At 41.9% G+C, this 23,917-nt stretch overlaps 2 protein-coding genes across 5 annotated transcripts in view; both read left to right on the top strand.

Moving 5' to 3' along the window:
• gabra2a (gamma-aminobutyric acid type A receptor subunit alpha2a) overlaps positions 1-22,959 on the top strand; it is a 28,994-nt gene extending 6,035 nt beyond the window's left edge. For both annotated transcript variants that reach the window (XM_034675059.1, XM_034675060.1), the window contains exons 3-10: positions 884-996; positions 5,152-5,219; positions 10,932-11,152; positions 12,751-12,833; positions 13,580-13,723; positions 14,594-14,746; positions 16,027-16,229; positions 17,061-22,959. In XM_034675059.1, the coding sequence (XP_034530950.1) occupies positions 884-996; positions 5,152-5,219; positions 10,932-11,152; positions 12,751-12,833; positions 13,580-13,723; positions 14,594-14,746; positions 16,027-16,229; positions 17,061-17,363 (1,288 nt within the window). In that variant the 3' untranslated portion in view covers positions 17,364-22,959. The remainder of the gene's footprint in view (positions 1-883; positions 997-5,151; positions 5,220-10,931; positions 11,153-12,750; positions 12,834-13,579; positions 13,724-14,593; positions 14,747-16,026; positions 16,230-17,060) is intronic.
• The window catches only part of LOC117806222 (NLR family CARD domain-containing protein 3-like), a 435,740-nt gene that overhangs the window by 120,770 nt on the left and 291,053 nt on the right, over positions 1-23,917 (top strand). The window lies entirely within an intron of this gene.

A 23,917-nucleotide genomic window follows, 5' to 3' on the forward strand; every position in this document is an offset into this window, starting at 1 on the left:
TAGCCACCGTCTGGCGCTGGAACGCTGTTTTGCAACCAGGCATCGGTAAAAAGGATGAAAATTGTTCTTTCAAAATGAGAAAGTATTCAAAGTAACTCTAAAATCATTCCCCATCCCTAATGACAACAAGCTGTCATCCTCACCGGTGGATGGCCAGCCAGGAACGGCACACACGAGCACAGTGTCGCAAAGAGCAGAGCAACAGCTACACAGACTGATTACAGGCAGTCCCTGATTAGTGAACACGCTAACAGCTAAGGCGACGGAGAGAGGAGTTCATTTTGACGTTAGGGAGACTGATAATGTTTCAAAAATGGATTAAAGTTCAGTTCTAATATTTATATTTATATAACAGTATGCACATATGACTTTAAATATAATAGTTAGAGTGTGTTAGTTGATTTATGTTACTATAGGCTGTGAAGTTTCTCCTTCAGAAGCGAGACATGTTCATTCTGCATCCTGATTAAATCCACATCCATCATGCAAACATTTCTTTTATGAGTGAAAACAGAAAAACAACACAAACAAGGAGACATCATGTGGATATGTTTGACTGTAATCTCAGTTTTCACTGTGTGCGGGTCGCTGTAGGATTCTGCAGCATTACCATACATCAGCTGTGACGTATGACGTGCGCCTCGGGGTTCAAATATCATATTTGAGATATGTATAATAAATCAACATGCAGGAGTGATGTGTGGTATACACCTTTAAAGGATGAGTGTAAAGAAGCCTGGGAGCAACAGATTTAATATTGTAGGTGGAGATTACCAACATGTATCACCACCTACAGCTCTGAGCAGCACAAGTAAAGACGAGGAGAGGGGGGGGTCTTTTCTTCTTCGTGCATCTGTAATAACATGTTCATGTTTTTATTTAGGTCACAGGCCGTGTCCAATACAACGACTAACTCTAAAGACATCGCCCGCTTCACAAAGATCCTGGACAGTCTGCTGGACGGGTACGACAACAGGCTGAGACCGGGCCTCGGAGGTAAGGCGCGAGTTTACACCTCACTTTCACAAAGGATAGTCAACACTGAAGCACTCAGGTCATTCTCAGGGGATTAAACAGTTAATGCACCATGAAGGTTCATTAAAGGGATATTTCAGTGTTTCTGAAGTGGGGTTGTTTAAGTTTTATGTCACAAGTAAATGTACAAGCCACAATGGATTCGCTCAGCTCCGCCCCTTTAATGAGAAACTGCACGCAAGCTAGGCTCTCTGAGTGACTCTAACAGCGCCGATGGTTGGTGTTTGGTCTGATCACCTCCATGGATTCACTGCAGAAGTATGTGCCTCTTTCTTTAGTCAGGGTTGGATTCTCACAATCTGCTCCTTGAACCGCTGGCCCCCCGTGGTGAAACACTGAGAGACTGAGAGGAGTCAATGAAGCGACAAGGTGAAAACACTGACAGACCATTTCTGTCTCTGGAAGCTTTAAGAGTGGCGCGCTTTCATCAAAGTGACCGAGCTGTAACAACAACACGAGGGCTCGTCACACCGGATCAGCTGCTCACGACCGGTCAGACGAGTTTCAGGCTTAAAATGTGATAATGTGATACGGAGCTATCACAACAGAAGAGCTACGAGCTGATTCCTCGACGTCAGGGCGGTTTGTCTTGATGCAGCATGTGCAAAAGGCGAACAGCGTCTAAAACCCCAAAGAACACACCACGTGATGAGGACGGGAAATGAGGAAGCCCGATGGTTATGTGTCTTTGCTCTTCTATCACTCCAAATATAACGAGAGACCAACCCTCTTTCAGCTCGATTGCAAAAGAACTTTGACTTCTGTTGTTTTCAAAGGAAGCTTCATCAATGATTGTCAACACAGAGCGTCCAGTGTGAGCACATCATTCGTGAGTAGGGATGCACCGATACGATCCTGGTATCGGATATCGGCTAGATCGGATATCGGATACAAAGGGTTGATATATAGTGCCGATCCATATGGCAGATCTATTCATCTCAGTTCTATGCTTTTCTGGGTTTACAACAGCCATGTGCGTCTCCTACGTCATCAGCGCCGGCCGGTCTGTGCATTTTTGCCCGGTGGAGCATGATGGAGGATAACTACAGAGGCTCTGCAGTTTAGGTGCATGTCACGCTTCTTTTGCTAACAACTCCGCCGGAAACTTGCAACATGTGCAGCGCTAATGTTTGGACGGATGGCAGTCGCTCTGAAAAATATAATGGAAGCCAAAGGAGGAAGTGTACCTCAGCTGTAGCCTACTGCAAAGAAGGAAGAAATCTTCTATTAATGGATTCAAAGTGTGAAAAAGCGGACAAGTTATTGGATTTAATTGTTTGGGATCCTTGAAATTAAGGGATTCCAGCCTCTGGTTTAGCACTTAGAACCCAGGTACAGTTCACCATCAAGTCAGAAAAGCCTGAAGTTGCCAAAACATGATTCTATCCTCACATTAAGGAATAGAGATTGTTAAATCAATACCAAGATCGGATTGGCTAGTATCAGTATCGGCAGGTACCACAGCCCAGGTATCGATATCGGTATCAGGACCTAAAAAGTAGGATCGGTGCATCCCTATTCGTGAGCTCTGGTCGTGCGTCCTGAATGATTCATTCGGACCGTGTGAGCTGACGTTTTATCATCACACAGTTTATGTCGGGCCTAATGCGGATCATTTCTTGACACTGGTCTCTCCTGCACGCGTCTCTTTGTTGGCTGCACAATACAGGTCACCAGAGAGGTTTTAATTTTATGCGTGATGCAGAGCAGGAGGTCCTTCCAGCGTGTCTCTGACTGCAGAGAAATCAGCTTTATAACTGTTAATCACTCATGATGAATAACCGAGTCGAGGCAAACATTAAACCGACCTCACGGGGAAGCTAAAATCAATATTTTATTTGAGTCTCCTCTGCTTACATCTGCTGCATCTGAAATGTGTTAATCACAGTGTTTTGGTGCTGCAGCGGTGTTTGATGAAATCTACTCTGAGTTTAGATAAATCACCCCGAACAAAACAACCTCGGTCACCTGCTCTGCTTTATTTAAGACTGAATCAAATCTGCAGGGACATCTTTACTGATGAAAATGATGCTTTTTAAGAATGTGGGGTGTGCAGGTAACATAAGGTTTTCATAAACATATTTAAGATGAGTTTAAATCTGGAGGATTCGTTTGTTGCAGCAACACGGACATAGTAGCAAGTAGAGGTACAAGAATAAGGGTCGAAAACAGAGTAAAAATAAATACATTTAGAAAAAAATGGAAAAAAATATATATAATTAAATTAAATTAAATAGAATACAATAGAATAATAAAATAAAAAATAAAAAAATAATAAAAAAAATAAAGATATACGTAAATTTTACACGTGGTATAAATAGTTCAAATTAAACAGAAAAATGTGAAAAATAAATAATCTACATTGTTTTAAATTTAAAATCTTCAATTTAGGGAATAAGGCTTTTCAGACTGATAACTCCTCATATTTTACATTATTACACTTCTTTTAATGAGGGCCGTGTTTGAACGGGAATCAAATTACATTAATTATAGTAAATCTGTAGTGAGCGGGATGTTGCAGTGGATTGGAGCCCTGACAGGGTGAGCAGTGTCAGGGACCTGCTCACCCTGAATCTACCTATCCACTCATTACGCAGCTACTGACCAAAGAAATGAACGAGTTGACACGAAATGTTGATTAAAAGATGGTTTTGTTGATTAAAGGTTATGTTATTGGGCCTTTTTTGCATTTATTGATCACACAGCTGAAGAGAGACAGGAAATAAGAGAGTACTGTATGATTATGAGTCTGACACTGCTGTATGCATCAGGGCTCTAAATGCTATTTTACACTCTTTCTTCTATAGAAACAAAACCACGAAGAAGAGTGAAGACAAAACTGTCACTCCGCCCGCGTTGTGCAGAAACCTTGGAGTGTGGTGTTGCTCAGTGTTATTGGTTGTTTTCAGACTACAGCTGTAATGATGCAACATAACAAAAAAAAAGTCTTATCCCTGCAGAGCTCATCTTTTTTTTTTGTGGGAAATGTGGAGTAAATGATGTCAGTTCCACCTTCAGCACCTCAGGGGGTGAGAGAGTGACAGATTGCTGCAGCGATCAGGCTGTGTGCGCCTGCAGACGCAGAAATCACTCAGGAAAATGTATGTTCGACGGCTCAACGGTCGCTTCAACGCAAGATGAAATGTTGCAGCTCGCTCTGCGTTCATATTATCACGGCTTTAATTAGAAACACTGACATGATGTTTGATCCATGGAGAAACAGACTAATTAATACAGGTCCTTCCCTTTCTGCAAACTTTGTCCAGAAACTTTAGGAGATGTCAGTCAGGTTTCTTTACTTTCTTTAGAGAGGCACATGATCCTAAGACAATATCCTAACACTGTGTTAAAGGTTTCATCCACTAATGCAGGTTAAAACTGAACCATGCTAAGAGGAAACCATGTATAAACATGATCCAGAACCACGGAGACGTCTCTGGACCTGAGCCCGTTTAAGATGGACTGAGGGGAAGTGGAAAACTGTCCTGTGGTCTGATGAATCAAAATCTGACATTCTTTTTGGAAATCATGGACGCTGTGTCCTCCGCTCTAAAGAGGAGAGGGACCACCCGGCTTGTTATCAGCTTACAGCTCAAAGCCAGCGTCCCTGATGGTATGGGGATCATAAGAGTCCACGGCATGGGTAGCTTCCACATCTGTGAAGGCTCCATTAATGCTGAACAATATCTACAGGCTGCCATCCAGACAATGACGTCTTCAGGAAGACCTTACAGATTTCAGCAAAACCACATTCTGCACATATTACAACAGCATGGCTCTGTAGTAGAAGAGTCCACGTGTTGAACTGGCCTGCCTTCAAGTCCTTCAAGGATGAAGCAGAGGAGATTGAAGTATTACCACTTTGTTGTGTTTCATAGTAAAGGTAAAGAGTTATATTCAGGACATCCCTGTGATAAAGTAGATATGTGTAGAGATGCAGAGAGGGTAAATGTTCACACATACTTCATGCCACCCGTCAAAATCTCTCGCCCCTGGCTACAGCACCTTGTTTAGTCACCTTTTTAAAGTCTTTTGTCTCTTTTATGACTGATAAATGTTGTGTTTTGTTCAGTACACAGAATCTCTACTATAAATGTCTTTCTTTGTCTCCGACAGATCGAGTAACAGAAGTAAAGACCGACATCTATGTGACCAGTTTCGGTCCAGTGTCTGACACAGATATGGTAAGTCTCACACCTACCCTAAAGTGCATTATCCTCTCAGGAGCAGAGACAACACACACACACAAACACACAAACACACACACACAAATTTGAAGTGAAAGTGCCTTCAGGTCCCTGAAAGCCTCCGCTGCACACTTCAAGCTGTCAAAATAAATGTGCAGTTTCAAACGCGTATCACTTATTTTGAAAAGGCTTAAAGGGTTTCTGCTGCAGGTGTGAACAAGAAACCGCTTGACAGCCTGAAAAATGTTGGAGGCTCTGAGGAACTGACTCATAAAAATATTAAGATCTGCAAAAGAGTAAATGTGTCAGGGGGACAGAGCGTGTTCGTGAAGACAGGAAAACTTGTACCAGCACGGATGAAATGTGGAGATATTTTAGGGGAGGTGTATTTCAAAGATAACCAGTCAGTCACAAGTTCAGAGAGTAGGAGAGTTTCAATCTGCTGATTTGATATCAGAGCAGCAGTTAAATGAAAGGAGATGTCTTGTTTTGTATGGGGCATCTACTGCAAAGAAAGATGGACATCTCCACCTCCTCCCATCAGATTAGAGTGAAGCCAAAATAATGTCTGTGATGCACATCTGTATCCTGAGTCTGAAAAAGTAAAGATCATCTGATGGAGGCATGGCGTTTATGTCTGGCCTCTGCTGCAGACTAAACCAAACTCTTAACTCACCGATAAGTCGACATGGCTGCCTCAGCTGGGTCCAGTCCTCATGTGGGTCCAGTCCTCAGGTGGGTCAACAGCGTCACAGATTCCTGTGTGGGTTTGAAGCAGACACTCACGGTTATGGAAAGTTCAGGAGGAGCTTTATGGCCGATACAGCAGCCAGTTACTAGGGGGAGGGATAAATGATTTGGCTTCACTTTTGGAGCAGTCATGTCGTCCATCTTTTTGTGCACTCAGTGCTCTGAGACTATCAGGTTGGCTGTTGATGTTCAAACCTACAGCTCACCTGGATATCTGTTCGGACGGGGCTGATGTGACGGTTTCTCTGTGATTACAGAAATGCTTCTGCAGCTTCTCTCTGGTTTGTGTGTTTCCTACTTTGCAGCATCTGTGTGTATTTGAAGCGTGTTTCCTGTCACCAGATCTGTTTTGGTTTCTTAAAAATCTTTCCTTTGTTAATCTGCAAACCTTACCCCTTTGCTTTTTACTCTTGCATGCATTGTTGAATTTGCATTTTTGATCTTCCCTCCTCTGAAACTGTCTTGGCTGCAGAATCGTGTTTGCCCTCATCAGATTGGAAACCACTCTCATAAGCACATTCAAACAGTCCCTGTTTGCACAAAATTCAATGTAACAACAAACAGTAAAAACACACGTGCACGAGAATCAAACCATCGCAGGTTTTTAACGGAAGCACTCTTCTGTAATCTTCCTCTGCAGGGTGACAGTTAGAACCAAACCGTGGTGCTGTTTCAAACCTCTGGGTCTCGCCAGGTGTGCTCAGATGTAATTACTCACATCCAGCAGATAAAATCTCCCAGACAGAGACCTGTCAGCTCTGCTTGTCCTGTTGCTAATGGAAACCGAGCCACTCCAACCAGGAGAGCGATGACAAGGCAGGGGTCAGACTGTGTTATTAAAAATGAGATCCCATCATCCAGCGCTGTGCCACTCTGATATGCTGCCGTTCCATGGGATACATATTAAACATATTCATGGTCATACAGCGGCTGTCCATCCTGAACCTCATTATAGTGATTCTAATGAGGGTTTAATTGGATGCCACATTTTACCCTCCTACATATTCAAGTCGATCACAGCTTCCAAACCTGATGTGTCTCTACTCTTCACGCAACCAACGTTTATTTAAGACATGGATTCGGTGGAAGTCTGATGTCAGATATTTTGGACCCATGACCTGCTCCCCTGGACTTGTGCTGAAGGATGTGTTAGTTCACTTTGTACTGTGAGTTTTAGATCCTGAAAACAGGTCTCTGCGTCTGAAACCAGCAGAGAGAGTTCTGCTGAAGTGTGCTTCTCTAATCAATAGTTTATTCACTCATTATTGTGTTTACAATGTTTAATGATAATCTTTTAAATCTTTGGATTTTCAGATGCCCCTAAATATATCTAAATATCAGAATCAGAAACACTTTATTTATCCCGGGGAGGGAAATTTGGGTATTACAGAGCTCTTATTAACAGTATGTAAGAAAGTTAGATATTAATAGAAGAAGGAATAAAATAAGATATAAATAAAATAAAATAAAGATCAAATCAAATCAAATAAAATAAAGATCAAATAAAATAAAATAAAGATCAAATAAAATAAAATAAAATAAAGATCAAATAAAATAAAATGAAGTAAAATAAGATATAAATACAAATACAATACAATAAAAAAATTAAATAAAAATCAAATGAAAATAGAAATAATTAAATAAAGATCAAATAAAAATAGAATAAAATTAAATAAATATCAAATAAACATATAATATAATAAAATACAATAAAGATAAAATAAAAACAATGAAATTAAATAAAGACCAAATAAAAACAGAATAAATTAAAATGAAGATCAAATAAAATAGAATAAAATAAATTAAAGATCAAATAAAATAGAATAAAATTAAATAATGATAAAGTATATACAGAAGCACTGAATACTTAGAGTTAGCTATGTACAGAAGCGCTGGGAATGAAGGAGATATACATGCTAAGATGAATATAATAAGCATGTCAAGGCTACTAATCCAAATGTGCTGTAACCAAGCCTGAGCCTCAGTTAGAGACAGATTTTTAAAGCGTCTTTAAACGCTAACGGTTAAATCCAACATGCAGCGTGTTATCTGGGGAAACCCTCACAGACCTCCAATGCTCTAACTCAGGAAATGTGTCACACACAGGCACACAAACACTCTTCTCTTGCTTCCCTTAAAAGCTTTCCTCAGTTTTTCCATCACAATCCGAGCCACCACCCACCCGCTCCTCACCCCATCCTCCCTCTTCTCTCAAATATTTAAGTGGCACAGAGGCGAGGGGCAGAGGGATGGAAGTGGTCGTGATGGAGACAGCACCTTCAAAAGGAAGAAAAGAGAGAGAGACGCTCTCATGATTAATTCATGCCATGTCTCCATCAAACTTGCAGCAGATAATTTCACTCCACCACAGTGTCTTTTTTCTCTGCCTTTGATAGCTCGGCTCTGATACGTGCACGCACACACATCCATCTCCCACGCAAGAACACACACATGCACACACAGTCACACAAACACACACACACCTCTTCCCTTTGCCTGATAGATTGAACGGCCCCCTGCTGCTCCCTCTGCCTCCATGTTTGTGAAGGTTTCTCATTGCTGGGTTATTATGTCCCGTCTGTGTTGCTCTGGCAAACACCATGAAAGAACAGAATAAAGCTGATACACCTGCTTATTCGGTACGTTGAACTCCTGTCTCAGCAGCACATTAGAAATTCTAAATCCTTCAGTTTCCATCAGCTGGAGCAGATAACGCTCTGTAAGTCTTGTCCTGGAATGTCTTAAAGGAAAGTCTTATTTTAAATGTCTCTTTTGTTTCATGATGGTTTCTCAGTTTTATTTCAACAAAGAAAAAGATGATGTTTCTGTCTCTGAGGTAAAAACAGACCTTTCTCTGATACAGCTTATCAAACGGAGCGATGCCTGTGAGCAGGTTCAGCCGGCAGCTGGAGACGCACTGATTCCACTGACATGCGTCATTCTCTCAATCACCTGACCAACATGTCCTCTCAATGTGGCGCTCTATTTGAGCTGACAGATTTGCGGTCTGTACTTCTGTTCTGTTGTGGCATTGCTGTCTCATACTGGTGTAGCATCCACCTGCAGGTTACGGGTTTCTGTTTGTGTACAGTGATAGATGCAGAGTTCCAGGGCCCCCAGAACCACTTTACCCTGAACTAAAAGGTTCCTGTGCCCCCATTGTTGTCTGCGTTTTGACCACGGGGTGAAGTCCCGGGTAGATTGTGCAAATCAGGCCAGTGACGGAGAAGAAAAAAAAGTAAATGCACTACACCACCAGACCAGTAGAGGGCAGTTAAACAAAGACGAATGCCATTCATCACAGATGACACCACAGAAGCAGACGTACAGGCATGTATCACTATGAACACAACAGTTAGCCTGTTAGCATGAAGAGACTCAGCTAGCGCTGTTTTAGATGGTGCTATATTTCATCACAGATGGATTCACTGAATCAAGACGTGAGAGGAGATAAGCGCGAGCAGCAAAGACGTTTCAACACGGCTTTAAAATCTCAAAAAGCTGTGGCAGAGATCAGCCGGTGTTTTGGTTTAAACAGCGACCCTGTTAACTGCCGACTTTCAGCCGGATGCATCCTTCATAAACGTCTTTAGACGATCATTAAATATCTGATGAGGATATTTTGAAGTCTTAATAAAAACTCAACTTGCATTCCCAGGAACTCCCTCTGTGTTTCAACAGCTGTGTAAACCTTCAGCTGAAGGTCTCCAGTTTACAGGGTCACTTTTAAAACCGTAACACCGGGAGAGACGCATGGGCTGAGAGAAGACTACTGTTACAAGCTGCTAAATCAAGAGAATCACAGCTTCTTCTTTTGAAAAGTACACACACATACAAAAAAGATAGAACAAATAAAAACTAATGAAAGAAAGAGAAATCAAGTGAATCACAGATGTGTGTGATGTTATTGTGGACGGCGGGCGGAATAAAAACACTGCAGTTAATCTACCAATCAGACAACTTCAGCATTGCAGTCCCCGCCCCCTGAAAGTCCCGGGACCCGGGCTTTTTAGGGGGGAGATTATCTACCCCTGAACTAAATTTAGACCCTGGGTCCACCGGTCGAAACGCAAAAAACGCCTTTAAATGCATACACTCAGTTATTAGATCTCATGATGCTCTTCCTGTGGGGACATCCTTAGCTGATGGTATGTGAGTGTGAGTGCTGACTGAAGGGCCCAGATTTATTATTAACTCTTACCTGCAAAATGAAATCAAGCACCCTGTAGACTGTCCGACTGTACTCACGTGGTCTCATGTGGAAATGTGGTTTTTGGGTTTGCTGTGAAGTAATGATAGAGGCAGAGTGAGAGAAAGATGTTTCCACTCGGTTGGATGGACTGACGACCTTGGTGATGTAAACCGCGGCTGACATTTCGCCTCAGGGAGCAGCTGGATCTGAGACTGACAGTCGGGTCTGAACCCGGCCAGGTGCAGAGCCAGGCCGGCCCCGCATTCACCCAATAAAGCGCGTGTGATGCTCGAGCCAAGAGGACAACAGGACACGCCTGATTAGGAAACACGGTGTCCCACACACACATCTGAACGTCTGATTTCACGGCCTCTCAGAAGTATCAACAGACGAGATGTCCACTCATGAGAGAGAGAGGTTAGACTGCTGGAGAAGCACTGTGCTGCAAAGGACCGGTCCATCCAATCTGTGGCAACTTTAGCGCCCCCTGTGGACGATGCAGGACCTCTGATATCCTGTTTTTATTATAAAGCTCTTCCTTTAAAATAAAGGAACACCTTCAGAATCAGGTCTAAGGGTTTGATGAAAGCTGCAGGTGTCAGAGTCAAAGCACATCACCTGTTGACATCCTTAAATAGAACAAAGCTGAACATGATCCCTCATGATCATGAACTGTAAGACTGTACATCCACACACCGGCCTCAGGGGGTCAAGATCTTTGTAACCCCGCCTCTCTCTCTCTCTCTCTCCCTCCCTCTCTCTCTCAGGAGTACACTGTGGATGTTTTCTTCCGTCAGAGTTGGAAGGACGAGCGATTGAAGTTTAACGGACCGATGAAGACTCTGCCGCTCAACAACCTGATGGCCAGTAAGATCTGGACCCCGGACACCTTCTTTCATAACGGCAAGAAATCTGTGGCTCATAACATGACGATGCCCAACAAGCTGCTGCGGATCATGGAGGATGGAACCCTGCTCTACACCATGAGGTAGACACTTTAAGGGTTTATACTTTAAAATCTAATACATCATTAAAATGTAGTTTTATAGGATAAGACATGATAGGATTCAATAAGATGTGACATAATACGATAGGATTCAATACGATATAATATGATATCATCTCATATAATAGGACACAATACGATATAATATGATACAGTACAGCCTGATACAATACGATGTCATATGATGTCATACAAAACAATGCCATACCATGTGACACAAAACCTATAGTACCATATGATACAATATGATACGATACTATAGGACGCAATATATTGCATTACGTTACATTAAGATATGACACAATACGATACATTATGAATGATACGTTACAATCCGATGCAATATGATTTGTTACGATACAATATGTTACGTTACGTTACTTTACGTCACATTACTTTACATTACATTATGTTACATGAATGTACATTAAGAAATGATTCAATAGGATCTGATACGATAAATTATGACCCGATACGTTAATCCGATGCCATCCGATTTGTTACGATACGTTAGTTACATTACTTTACGATAGGTTAGTTACATTACTTTACGATAGGTTAGTTACATTACTTTACGATACGTTAGTTACATTACTTTACGATACGTTAGTTACATTACTTCACGATACGTTAGTTACATTACTTTACGTTATGTTACTTTACGTTAGTTACGTTACTTTACTTTACATTAGTTGCATTACTTTACGTTACGTTACTTTACTTTACGTTACTTTACTTTACGTTACATGAATGTACATTAAGAAATGATTCAATAGGATCTGATACGATAAATTATGACCCGATACGTTAATCCGATGCCATCCGATTTGTTACGATACGTTAGTTACATTACTTTACGATACGTTAGATACATTACTTTACGATACGTTAGTTACATTACTTTACGATACGTTAGTTACATTACTTCACGATACGTTAGTTACATTACTTTACGTTATGTTACTTTACGTTAGTTACATTACTTTACGTTACGTTACTTTACATTAGTTACATTACGTTACGTTACTTTACTTCACGTTACTTTACTTTACGTTCCATGAATGTACATTAAGATATGATTCAATAGGATCTGATACGATGAATTATGACCCGATACGTTACAATCGGATACAATATGATACAATACAAAACATTATGATCCGTTGCGCTAAAATCCGGTGCAATACGATATGTTACGATACGATACTATACAATATTATTTGTTACGATACATCAAGATATGATACAATATGATCCGTTATAAGACATGCATCAGGTTAGATTAAGAAATGATTCAACACGATACGATACAGTACAATGATACAATCAAAACAAATCCATAGGTAATCAAATGTGTATGGTTTTTTTTTCACTTTGTGTAACTGAGAAACAATAAAAGAGGATCGACTTTTCAAAATAAAATGTCCTTGTTTCTCACTTGTCCAAGAGACACTAGACTGGGGCCACTGTACGAAGAATTATGTCCATGATTCAACTAACAGACTGTGTATTTGTGTGTGTGTGTGTGTGTGTGTGTGTGTGTGTGTGTGTGTGTGTGTGTGTGTGTGTGTTTATTTCAGGTTAACAGTTCAGGCCGAGTGCCCCATGCACCTGGAAGACTTCCCCATGGACTCTCACTCCTGTCCTCTAAAGTTTGGCAGCTGTAAGTGTGAGCAGAGTCCCTGCAACACTCCCCATGCATTTCAAAATAAAACATAAACCTCAGCATTTCAAAATAAAACATAAACCATGACCTACATTTAACTGTTAATTATCTATATGACATTTCCCATTTTCTTTAAGTCCATTAAGACTCAAACTGTGTTTTCTGACAAAATGGTTAACAGAGTCCCATTTTATTCAGGGTTCACATGGACTTCAGAATCCTGGTTATGAGCCTTATCCTGGTTTTGATCGTATAAGGACTAATCCTGGTTTCTGAAATCAGGATATTATGATGTTTAAGTGTTCAAACACTCACTGGTTGATATCATAATGATTTAATTAACAGTAACAGTTATTTATTTGTGTGTTAAGTTATTTGTGGTAAATCATTGAAGATGTCTTTATTTTTTCTGTCTTATTTGATGAATATTTTATGATAAAAAAAAATTTAATCTGAAAGATTCTCTCGCTGGGACACGACTCTGCAGCGTTGTGAAAATAAATAAAGTTAGCAGTATCTTTTAAGAGTGAACACAGACAGAGCAACATGTCGGTGAACTCAGGGGAAACACGAGGCGGACAAACGTCACCATGAGTCTGATTGTCTGTGTGGGAGTCGATGTCAGGAGACGCAGAGGAGGTGTTCATTTGATCTCTGTAATTCAAACCGTAATAAGCTGCTGTGGTGTGAGACAGTGTGCTGTGTGTTTATCAGTGTCCCCCACGCTCTCTTTGCACCATCAGATGCCTACACTAAGACAGAGGTGACTTACATCTGGACTCGTAACGCCTCTCAGTCTGTGGAAGTGGCACCTGATGGATCCAGACTGAACCAGTACGACTTGGTGGGTCAGACCGTGGGGAAGGAGACCATCAAATCCAGCACAGGTGGGCATCTATTACAAAACAGACAAACAGAAAAGAGATTACAACAATTATAAGACTCTTTATTGACCGTCAGTTATTGCTCAACATAAAGTTAGTCTGTGATATTTCTGACCGAGCTGCAGAAACCCCAACCTGATTTAGTCGGAGTGCTAAATACTGTGAACATGTTCAATGAGTTTCATCAACGTACAAGAGATTGGCACTAGTCCCTTTTTGCAAACCCAAGTCAAGATTCAAGTCTTTGAGGGCAATCGTGAGACCATGTCAAGTCTCTCTATTCGTAACACACAGAGGACTCAGAGCGAGGGGAGATCCCTCACTTATTGATCACAGAAAGTGGTCTTGAAGCTAAACTCCACCAGATCCGTCTCCAGTCTGTCTCTGATCCGTCACAACACCAGACCTGGTAGGTTTCTATTCTAAACTAATGACAGAAACCACGATTGACGAAACTCCACCCATGTTTAGTCAGCAGGGGGAGATCCACAAGTCTTGGCTTCACCTTGGGAGAGCTGTCATGTTGTCCATGTTGTAATACAGTGTGGGGCGACATTGCATGCCCCGCTCTCTTTGTCTGAACACAAGATGGCACACTAGTGGACCAGGACCAGAAAAACAAAGTGAAAGCTGAGTGATCAAAGTGACGTCGGGCGACAGGGGAACACAACTCAACCTCTGCAGAATGAAACACTCAGAGCTGAATGTTCTACCAGGAACAGTTAGAAGAGTCAATAAATCATTAGAGATTATTTTTTCATTCGCTGGATCGCTTCAGTCACAATGAACACTAAAACACTCTTCTGTTTGATGTAAGACGTCTAGATTGTCCTCCCCTGCCCTGAACTTTGACCTTTCCCCTCTGGTCCTCAGGTGAATACACGGTCATGATGGCTCACTTCCATCTGAAGAGGAAGATCGGATACTTCGTCATCCAGACGTATCTGCCCTGCATCATGACGGTCATCCTCTCACAGGTCTCCTTCTGGCTCAACAGAGAGTCCGTCCCAGCGAGGACTGTGTTTGGTGAGTCGTTAAATTCATCGTTTCAAAGTTCTTTGAATCAATAATAAATCTTTTCTTCATTTTAAGAGTTAAAACTGCTGAGTTGATAAAGAGTTATATGTTAGCTGAGTGTATAGAGGCGGCTGTTATTGCAGCTCTCCAGGTTCAATCAATCAAGCTTTATTTATGGAGCACCTTTCATGCAAATTAAATACAATTCAACGTGCTCCAAAGCGATTGCAGAAAATTTAAAGTGAAATATAGAATGATAAAAAAAATAAATAAGGAGACTAATTCTCACCAATTGCAAGAAAGTGTATATAAATAAATAACAAAGGGAAATAGATAAGACATAAGTAAATAAAAGATAAAACATAAATTGTTAAGACAATAAAAAAAGTAAGAATGAAAGTCTAAGATTAATAAAAGCTCTAAAAATAGCAATAACATTTTTGGTTTGATAATAAAAACTGAAGAGTAAAAAATAAAACAATTGTGTGGCCTTTCAGCAAAATATTGTTTACTTTTATTTTGAAAATACTTCTTTTATTTTGTAGATCAGTTGTCATGCTTGTAGATGTGTGACTTTCTGGCACTGTAAACGCCACAGAAGCAATGTTGTGACTATGTAACTGATGTATTTAATAACTTAACTCATAAGTTAAGCTTTAAATATAATTAACATTTTAAAGGCAAGAAGTATGTGAGTGTGTGTGTGTGTGTGTGTGTGTTTGCGTGTGTGTGCCTATGTACAAGAGGGGGAAAGCAACATCAAAAGGAAAGCACATTATCCTCTTACTGTGGGTATTGATGTGTTCACTGTGTGATAGAAAGCTATTAAATATGACCTGCAGCACAAATATGTATGTAAGGGTGTGTGTGTGTGTGTGTGTGTGTGTGTGTGTGTGTGTGTGTGTGTGTGTGTAGACAGCTCTGCTCTAACAGTACTCACACTCTTTGTGTCTCTCTGATTTTTCTCCTCCAATGGATAAAACAATTGAAGCCTCTGGTTGGGGGTGTGTCTATAAGCCCTGCCCCCTTAATCCTACACTATGATTGGTTATCTGTCCTGTCATAGACGGGCTGACATTCTATGAAAGTGTTGAGTCGTGTAGCAGCTTGTTTCTGGAGCTTAAACTTAATATTTGACGTTTTGCATCCTGTCGGGTTGAGCAGACACTCTGGCCCAACGCTGATCCTGACGCAGAGAGACTCCTTACTTTTAAATATTTCCATGTCAGAGTTTAGATTATTATTATCATCATCATTATTCCTCTGTCTCCTCTGTCCTGTCCTCTCAGGTGTAACCACAGTCCTCACCATGACCACCCTGAGTATCAGCGCCCGGAACTCACTTCCTAAAGTGGCCTACGCCACAGCCATGGACTGGTTCATCGCCGTGTGCTACGCCTTCGTCTTCTCCGCTCTCATCGAGTTTGCGACCGTGAACTACTTCACCAAGAGAGGCTGGGCCTGGGATGGGAAGAGTGTTGTCAATGACAAGGTAGAGCTGTCACAACAAACGCTATCCTCAGACTCTTACCAAACAGAGCAGGTCTAGACCGTACTCTATGTTCTATTATTAACAAAGACCCAACATCAAGACCGGATATGATCCAGTCCCATCTTACAGACAGGACTCAGTCTGATCTCATCTTAATCCACCATGAGCAGAGCACTTTGCAGCATTTAGCAAGTGACAGTGGCAAGGACAAACTTCCTTTAACAGGCAGAAACCTCCAGCAGGACCAGACTCATGTTAGACACACATCTGCTGAGACCGTGTTGGAGAGAGGGATAGAGGGAGATGAAGAGAGAGAGAGATGATAGTGGTGAGACGGATAGTAGTAGTTATAGCAGCTGGAGTCTGGCACGTCCACAGCAGCAGAGATCGAGAGGAACCTACGAGACAAGGGAGCTCAGGGACTCCAGAAAGGTCTATGGTTAGGAACTTTAATGGGACAGGAAGAGTTAAAGGAAGAGACAGGCAGACAGAGGAGAGAGATAGAATCCCAGTCTAAGCTTATAGCAGCATAACTATGTGCTGGTCCAAGCCTGAGAGCAGAGGTAAACAAACCGGTAGCATCTTGTGTTTGCCAAAATGTTTTTTTTTTGCCGTCCACATGACGATGACAAAATTGAGTTTTAAACTTGGAAACAACTTGGAAGGCATTTCTGAAAACCTCTGTGATATAAAACTCTATTTACATCTACGTACGGCGATAACGTAGAGAAAAGTTACGAGAGCAACACGTGCATGGAGCAAAGAGGAGAGTAAAAAATGTAACATGCATTAAACAGCCATTGCTTTAACACTGAATCCTTCTCCCTGCAGAAAAAGGAAGCAGCCATCATGAAGAAGAACAACGCGTACGCCGTAGCTGTCGCCAACTACGCCCCCAACATCACCAAAGACTCCACGCTGCCGACCATCTCCAAGTGCGCCATGAACGACACCAACAAGAACGCGTCCGAGACGAAGCCCGAGCAGAACAAGAAAACCTTCAACAGCGTCAGTAAGATCGACCGCATATCGCGCATCATGTTCCCCGTGCTGTTCGGGAGCTTCAACCTGGTCTACTGGGCCACCTACCTGAACAGAGAACCAGTCCTCAAAGACCAGGATCCTGCCCAGTAAACCATTCAGACTGGCTCCAAACGTTCAGGACTCATTCGGGTGTTTACATGTATGGACAATCCTTCTCTCTTTTCTTACTCTGTACAGCTTTGGACGGTCAGATTTAAGTTCAGAGCTCGTAATACCCGAGAGCAGGATTCTTTTAGTTCAAACAAACGTCAGTGTAGCTCACAGATTTGTGGAAAAACAAGAAGTGTTTTTATCATGAGGAGACGTCCAGTCTTTTCTCATCTTGACTCCATGTTGTGCATGCTTTGTCGGGTGAATGTCTCATAGGTTCGACTGCTGGAAGCCAACGCAGCAGATCAAAATATGTCCACGAAAAAAGGTCCGTCTCTGGTGAGAGCTCTTCTGCTTCTGTCACGTTGTCCGTCGACAGCTGCTTCAGGTGTTCAAGTTTGTTTTAGTTATTAATGTTGAAAAGCTTCAATGATATACTCACATACCTCCCCACGTCTTACATTAGGAAGGACGTTAAACAGTGCATCCACTAGAGGGCGCCACTGAGAGTCAAAAGTTTACAACAGAGAATGTTTTCATCATGTGTCTGATACAAGCGGCAACCTCCGGTCTTAAAATTTGAAGCCAATGCAGAAGTGCTAAAACTGCAGTTCATGGAGCGTCCACTAGAGGCTGGCTGCAGAAACACCGGAAACCACATACACACCCATTCAAAGAGACGATCTTTACAGCAGAAATAAACATGTTTACAGCCTGGTTCAATAAACAGTTTAGATCTGAACGGCTCATTATTTATTACTCGTTATTCTTGAATAGGGATGCACCAATCCTACTTTTTAGGTCCCGATACCGATATCGATACCTGGGCTTTGGTATCTGCCGATACCGATACTAGCCGATCTGATCCTGGTATTTATTTAACAATATTATTCCTTAATGTGAGGATAGAATCATGTTTTGGCAACTTCAGGCTTTTCTGAATTAATGGTGAACTGTACCTGGGTTCCAAATGCTAAACCAGAGGCTGGAATCCCTTAATTTCAAGGATTCGGAACAATTAAAGCCAATAAACTGTCCGTTTTTCCACACTTTGAATCCATTAATGGAATGTTTCTTCCTTCTTTGCAGTAGGCTACAGCTGACGTAAACTTCCTCCTTTAGGCTCCCATTATGTTTTTCAGCGCGACTGCCATCAGTCGAAACATTAGCGCTGCACATGTTGCAAGTTCCCGGCGGAGTTGTTAGCAAAAGAAGCGTGACATGCACCTAAACTGCAGAGCCTCTGTAGTTATCTCCATCATGCTCCACTGGGCAAAAATGCACAGACCGGCCGGCGCTGATGATGTAGGAGACGCACTGAGATAATAGATCTGCCTATGGATCGGCTCTATATATCGGCCCCCTTGTCACCGATATCCGATCTAGATTTTTGAGTCCGATCTAGCAGATATCCGATACCAGGATTGGATCGGTGCATCCCTATTCTTGAAGATATAAAAGTTACAAGTTTTGCCCAAATAAGGCGTGGCTGACTTGATTGACCCTATAGCTGTTAGCGAGGAGGCTAAAGGCCTGCCTCTGTACCTCGACAGAAGTTTGGTTGAGTTCAGCATTTCACATATGGCTCCGCCAAAGATCGGCTTCAGAAACAGATGGGTGACATCTACGGAGACTACATCCATTATTATACAAGAAACGGCCACAACACAGACATCTTAGCTCCCGTGGCTCACTGTGCTTGCATTGTAACACATTATGATGCAGCGAGTGGGTGTGCTTGTTGATAACATGAGATCGTGGAAACTTCTCTGCGCACGTCAAAATAGTTTATTCTGATCAACTGCTTAATCTGACCACTTCCTTTAGAATCCATGTGAACAATTTGATAAGGATGAAGCAGCATAGTGAGAAAACAAGTGCTACTAGTGGGACGTTCTTTGACCTGCTGCATTTGCATCAAGAATAACTTACAGTCATTACAGCTGCATTGCTGAAATAAAACCAGTTAGAGAAAATGTAAAGTTTGACCAGAATCAGAGGACTCCTGCAGAGACATCCAACATGAAGCAGGAGGGTTGCTTTTGCTTGTCAAGGGTCTGTGTTGTTGAAAAGTTTCCATCTCTCAAGACTGTCTGTCTATTCGTCCAATAACTCGACTGCTTGGCTGAACCAGAGTTTGACAAAAGAGGATTTGTTATTGTTCAGGTTTTTGAGCTACGTAGCAACAAAGCATCTCAGCATGTAGCAATAAGACAGGACCACCCACCGCCCCACCCTCCTGCAAATTGCTGTATTGTCTGTGGGGATCATGAGCGACTTCGATGGAGGTAAATTGAAAGATAAACCCTCTCTATCTTGAGGATTGATTGATAATTGTCGGTAATAACAGTGATTACCTGAGGATCCTTTTCTCATAAATTTGTGCCTCCTTTTGCAGAACTGTGAGATAAAACAGTGACGGTTTACGGTTATTGGTTGATTTTGATTTTTGCGGGACGCCAGGCACTTATGAATCTTAATAATTTCTGCACATTGAGTACCACTCAGTGATTTTTTGGCTCTCTTAACAGCTTCCTCATTAATGAGCTTTGATATTGACGAGGCATTAGGGAGGAGAAAGGCGGCGATTGAGCGCTGAGTGGAAAATACAGCACTGCTGGGTGTCATCATGTGAACGCTGAAAATGGACCAAACCACCCGTTTGTTATCTGATTTCTCCTCAGTCTGTTTCATGGAGGGCTGGAAGAGGCGCTCGCACTGCAGACTGTTTCCATTCAGAGAATTTACAGCAACTTCAGAAATGATGCAAAGTCAAAATCATGACAAAGAAGTTACAGAGGCACGCTGCACAGGTAGCTGCTGCATCAGGAACAAACACACTGAAGAAGAAGAATCCATGATCACGATACTGTTCCTGCAGGCGTCCTCAGGTGTGATGTCCAGGTGTGTCGCGTGTGTGTTTTTGACTTTGCATCATTAACTGTTGATGCATTTGCATCGGCTTTGAGATCCTTTCTGCCCTTGTAGCACTTTCCCATCGTTGCATTTATTTTGCACTTATGCACGTGTTTTTGAATCTGCATTGTTATGGGGTGTTCACACCAAACGCAAATAAAATCATTGCCTCAAGTGAATTACATAAAAGTCAATGCAAAGACACGAGTAGACGCAAGTTCTTGTCGTGCAGCACGAATGACGCAAATTGTTTGTGCGAGTTGAAAAAATCTGAACTCCTTTGTGCTGCGATGACCATCACCTTGCAGATCCTCCGGGGACGTATTATGGAGGTTCATTGATCTGTAACATGTGACAGGGGTTCCCAAACTTTTCAGCCCGCGACCCCCAAAATATAAGTGTCAAAGACTCACTGCCCCCACTGTCCCTCAAAGTGATTTAATGTGGCTTCATTTAGCTGGTCTGCAGAAAATGACCCTACTTATATGAGCATGTGGCTGTGTTTACTGTGCTGTTATGAATTAACCTACTGCTACTGATGCTTTGATAATTAACTGTTCACTAACCCTAAACTAAGGAGTCATCTGGTAAAAAGAGAGGCAGAAAAACTCATTACATTTTCTAATTTAAAGGTTTTATTTCAGTTTAGCTACTATTTCTGTTGATATTTACCCCCCATTCATGTCTCCGCGACCCCCGGGGGGTCCCGACCCACACTTTGAGAACCCCAGACATATGGAACACAACATGAATAACAGGAGCTCACTGTGAGGAAAGAGTGTGAGGAGGATTATCTGCTAAGCTGTGAAAACCCTTCGTCTGTCACTTGATTCTAGCTATCTTGTTTGATGACGACAGATTTGAGTGGTGCTTGAAGGGAACACTGTGCATCGTGGGCAGTCGCGTGAATTGAGCGAGTAAACACAAAAACATTTGTGATCACATCATTTGCAGCTCTTTCTCTGAATGGAAGTCGTATTTTTAGCTGCAGTGTGGTCGCCTCCCCTTCCACTCTAAGAAGAAAAAAACACTGACATGTAAACATCAGGCTAGCTGCTGTCAGGTTGGTCCACACAGCTTCACACCCAGAGCTCCATGTAGCTTTTTTTTTACTGATTTGCATTTCTTCCACGATGCTTCCCCACTCGGACTGTGTCACACTGTGGAAGATGATCCTGCCTGAACACAGAGACGCAGGATTTGATGTTTCTGTGTGTAAATCATTTGAACTGTAGCAGAATTTTAATCAGGAAAAGTATCTTTCTGCTCCTCATGTCATTTACATTTTCCACCCTTCTCTCTTTATCTATTCTTTCAATCAATCAGACGATCATGGACTTTAACGACAGACCGGCCTGATCTCGATGCAGGCTCCATGAATCACTCAAACTGTAGCCTTCAAACTTGAACCATCTCCAGTTTCACTTCACCTATGGTCTTCACTTCAGTCTGATCTGTTCACAACGTAGCTCAACATCCGGAGATCAGACGCTCTGGACTGAAGTTTTAAAGATCCAATGGGTGACGCTGAAGAGACTTTAAAGTATACAAAAAAAAACAGGAGCGTGTTCAGACGGGTGGAACAGACCTTTGAAATCTGATTGGCTGTTTGCCTTGTCAGAGGCGGGGCATGTGTTAATATATTTGGCCCTTCCTTTTCTTTAAATGCAGTACGTTTTCTTTTAATTTACATTGTGACTGGACAAACATCTGTTAAAGTCCTCAGGGAATTAAACCTACGAATACAACATCCAGATATACTCATTCCTATGACCCAGCTGTTTTAAATACTTGATTCTGATTGGTCCAAAGCCCTTAACAACGGGTATTAATTCTGAATAGAAAAAGCAATGTCGGTGACATCCTGCCCACACACGTCATGGTTCTTCTCAGAACATGATTTGTTGTTTTTCTCATTTGACATGTTTAGCCTGAACGCCGAACAGGAGTTCCCTCCCCCGCCTCTATCACCCTGATTTTCCCCTGTGGTTCTACCACAGGATGTCCTTCTTTGATTTATAACGCAATGAATAACCTACTGATGGAATCAAGGTTATACTTTGACCTCAAGCTCCTGGAAGCTTGTCGTCTTATCGTCACGAGTTTAATCAGAACCCGTCTTTACGGAATCGTTTATCACCCAGCACTCAGCTTCCTCCATCCAGACCTCCTACCACTTGTTTTCATCCCTTCATCATCACCACCACCACCAGAGTCTGTTGAAGCCATCATTCACCCGTTCATATGAAGATGCCATGCTGGGGTGCAATCAGCAGAGACTCTGACACTTTCTTTTGCACCATGTTGAATAAATCTCATGAATCTGTCCTGACTGAGATATATTTATACTTCTGTTTGTGTTTCATGTCAGTGTAAACGAACAAAACGAGAGACCTTCACACACGTGAGAGTCTAAACTTAACTTCAGATGTGAATACTTCTGCAGTCGTTGAACTTGGTGTCGTCTTTAATGTTAGAAAAATGCTTTTTCTGCCAGAAATCGTTGTTATACATTTCTTATATGAATATTTGTATATAAACCCTGTGCTTTGGTTAACACCACTTTTCCACTGAGGTATCTTTTATTCGAGGAGTGTTTAAAAACAATATCTGACCCTGTTTGTATTTCTTAAATGTTTGACTCAGTATGAACGCTAATACAGATTGTGATAATCACTGACATGAGCTCTCTGTGTGTTCCTGGGGCAGTTTGTCAATCTTTCCTGGGCTTCTCTGTCCTGATCAAATGAGGCGCATTTCTGGAGCTATCAGCGGTCTCAATGATTTTGGAAAAGTACTGATGCCACTGATGATATTTAAGAGGGCTGATCACACGTCAAATCAATCTGCGAAGAAGAGCCCGGCACATTTAGCTTCTGCTTATTGACACCTTAGACCATAAGGTGAGGTGAAACCATTAGCTTCCATTAGCATCAAAACAATGTGGCTAAAACATTAGTTTCGGTTAGCATGCTAATCTGGCAGGCTGCAGAATTTTCATATTGGATCCTGTCCATGCAATATGATCAACGAGCGAAGCAGGTGAGAGAAACTTTAAGGCTGTTTAAGGCTATGTTCACACTGCAGGCCCAAGTGGCCCAAATCCAATTTTTTGGGGTCAAGTGACCAGGTCAGATTTTTAGAGGCAGTGTGAACACTAAAATCTGGACCACTTCCACATGTGTCCTGAATCAGATATAGATCAGATTTTTTCAATGTAACCTCAGTGTGAACGGCCAAGGCGGATTTGATGCACATTCTTCTTTCTGGCGTGATGGTAGCCTTGGCAAAATGGAGGAGAGCAACGATGGAGCAAGTCAATGGAGGGACAGCGAGGGTCTTGGACCTTATAAAGAAATGGGGTGACACCTCCATACAAGCAAAGCTTGCACTGCACAAAAACTTTGTAACAAAGGTGAAATTGCTGACTTCCTCCATGTTCACATTTGTGAAACAGCTACACATTACGTCATTGTTACTGTTCTGTAGAAAAATGAAAAGTGAAGTCATTCCAGTCCCATAAAGATGGATCAAAGCGAGTAGGCTTGGTGGAAAAGGTGAGTTTTGAGGCGGGATTTGAAGTGTTGGGCGAGGTGGAATTTTGTAAGTACTGGGGGAGAGAGTTTCCAGAGGTGGGG

Source organism: Notolabrus celidotus, chromosome 22 (genome assembly GCF_009762535.1).
Source record: "Notolabrus celidotus isolate fNotCel1 chromosome 22, fNotCel1.pri, whole genome shotgun sequence".
NCBI lineage: Eukaryota > Metazoa > Chordata > Actinopteri > Labriformes > Labridae > Notolabrus > Notolabrus celidotus.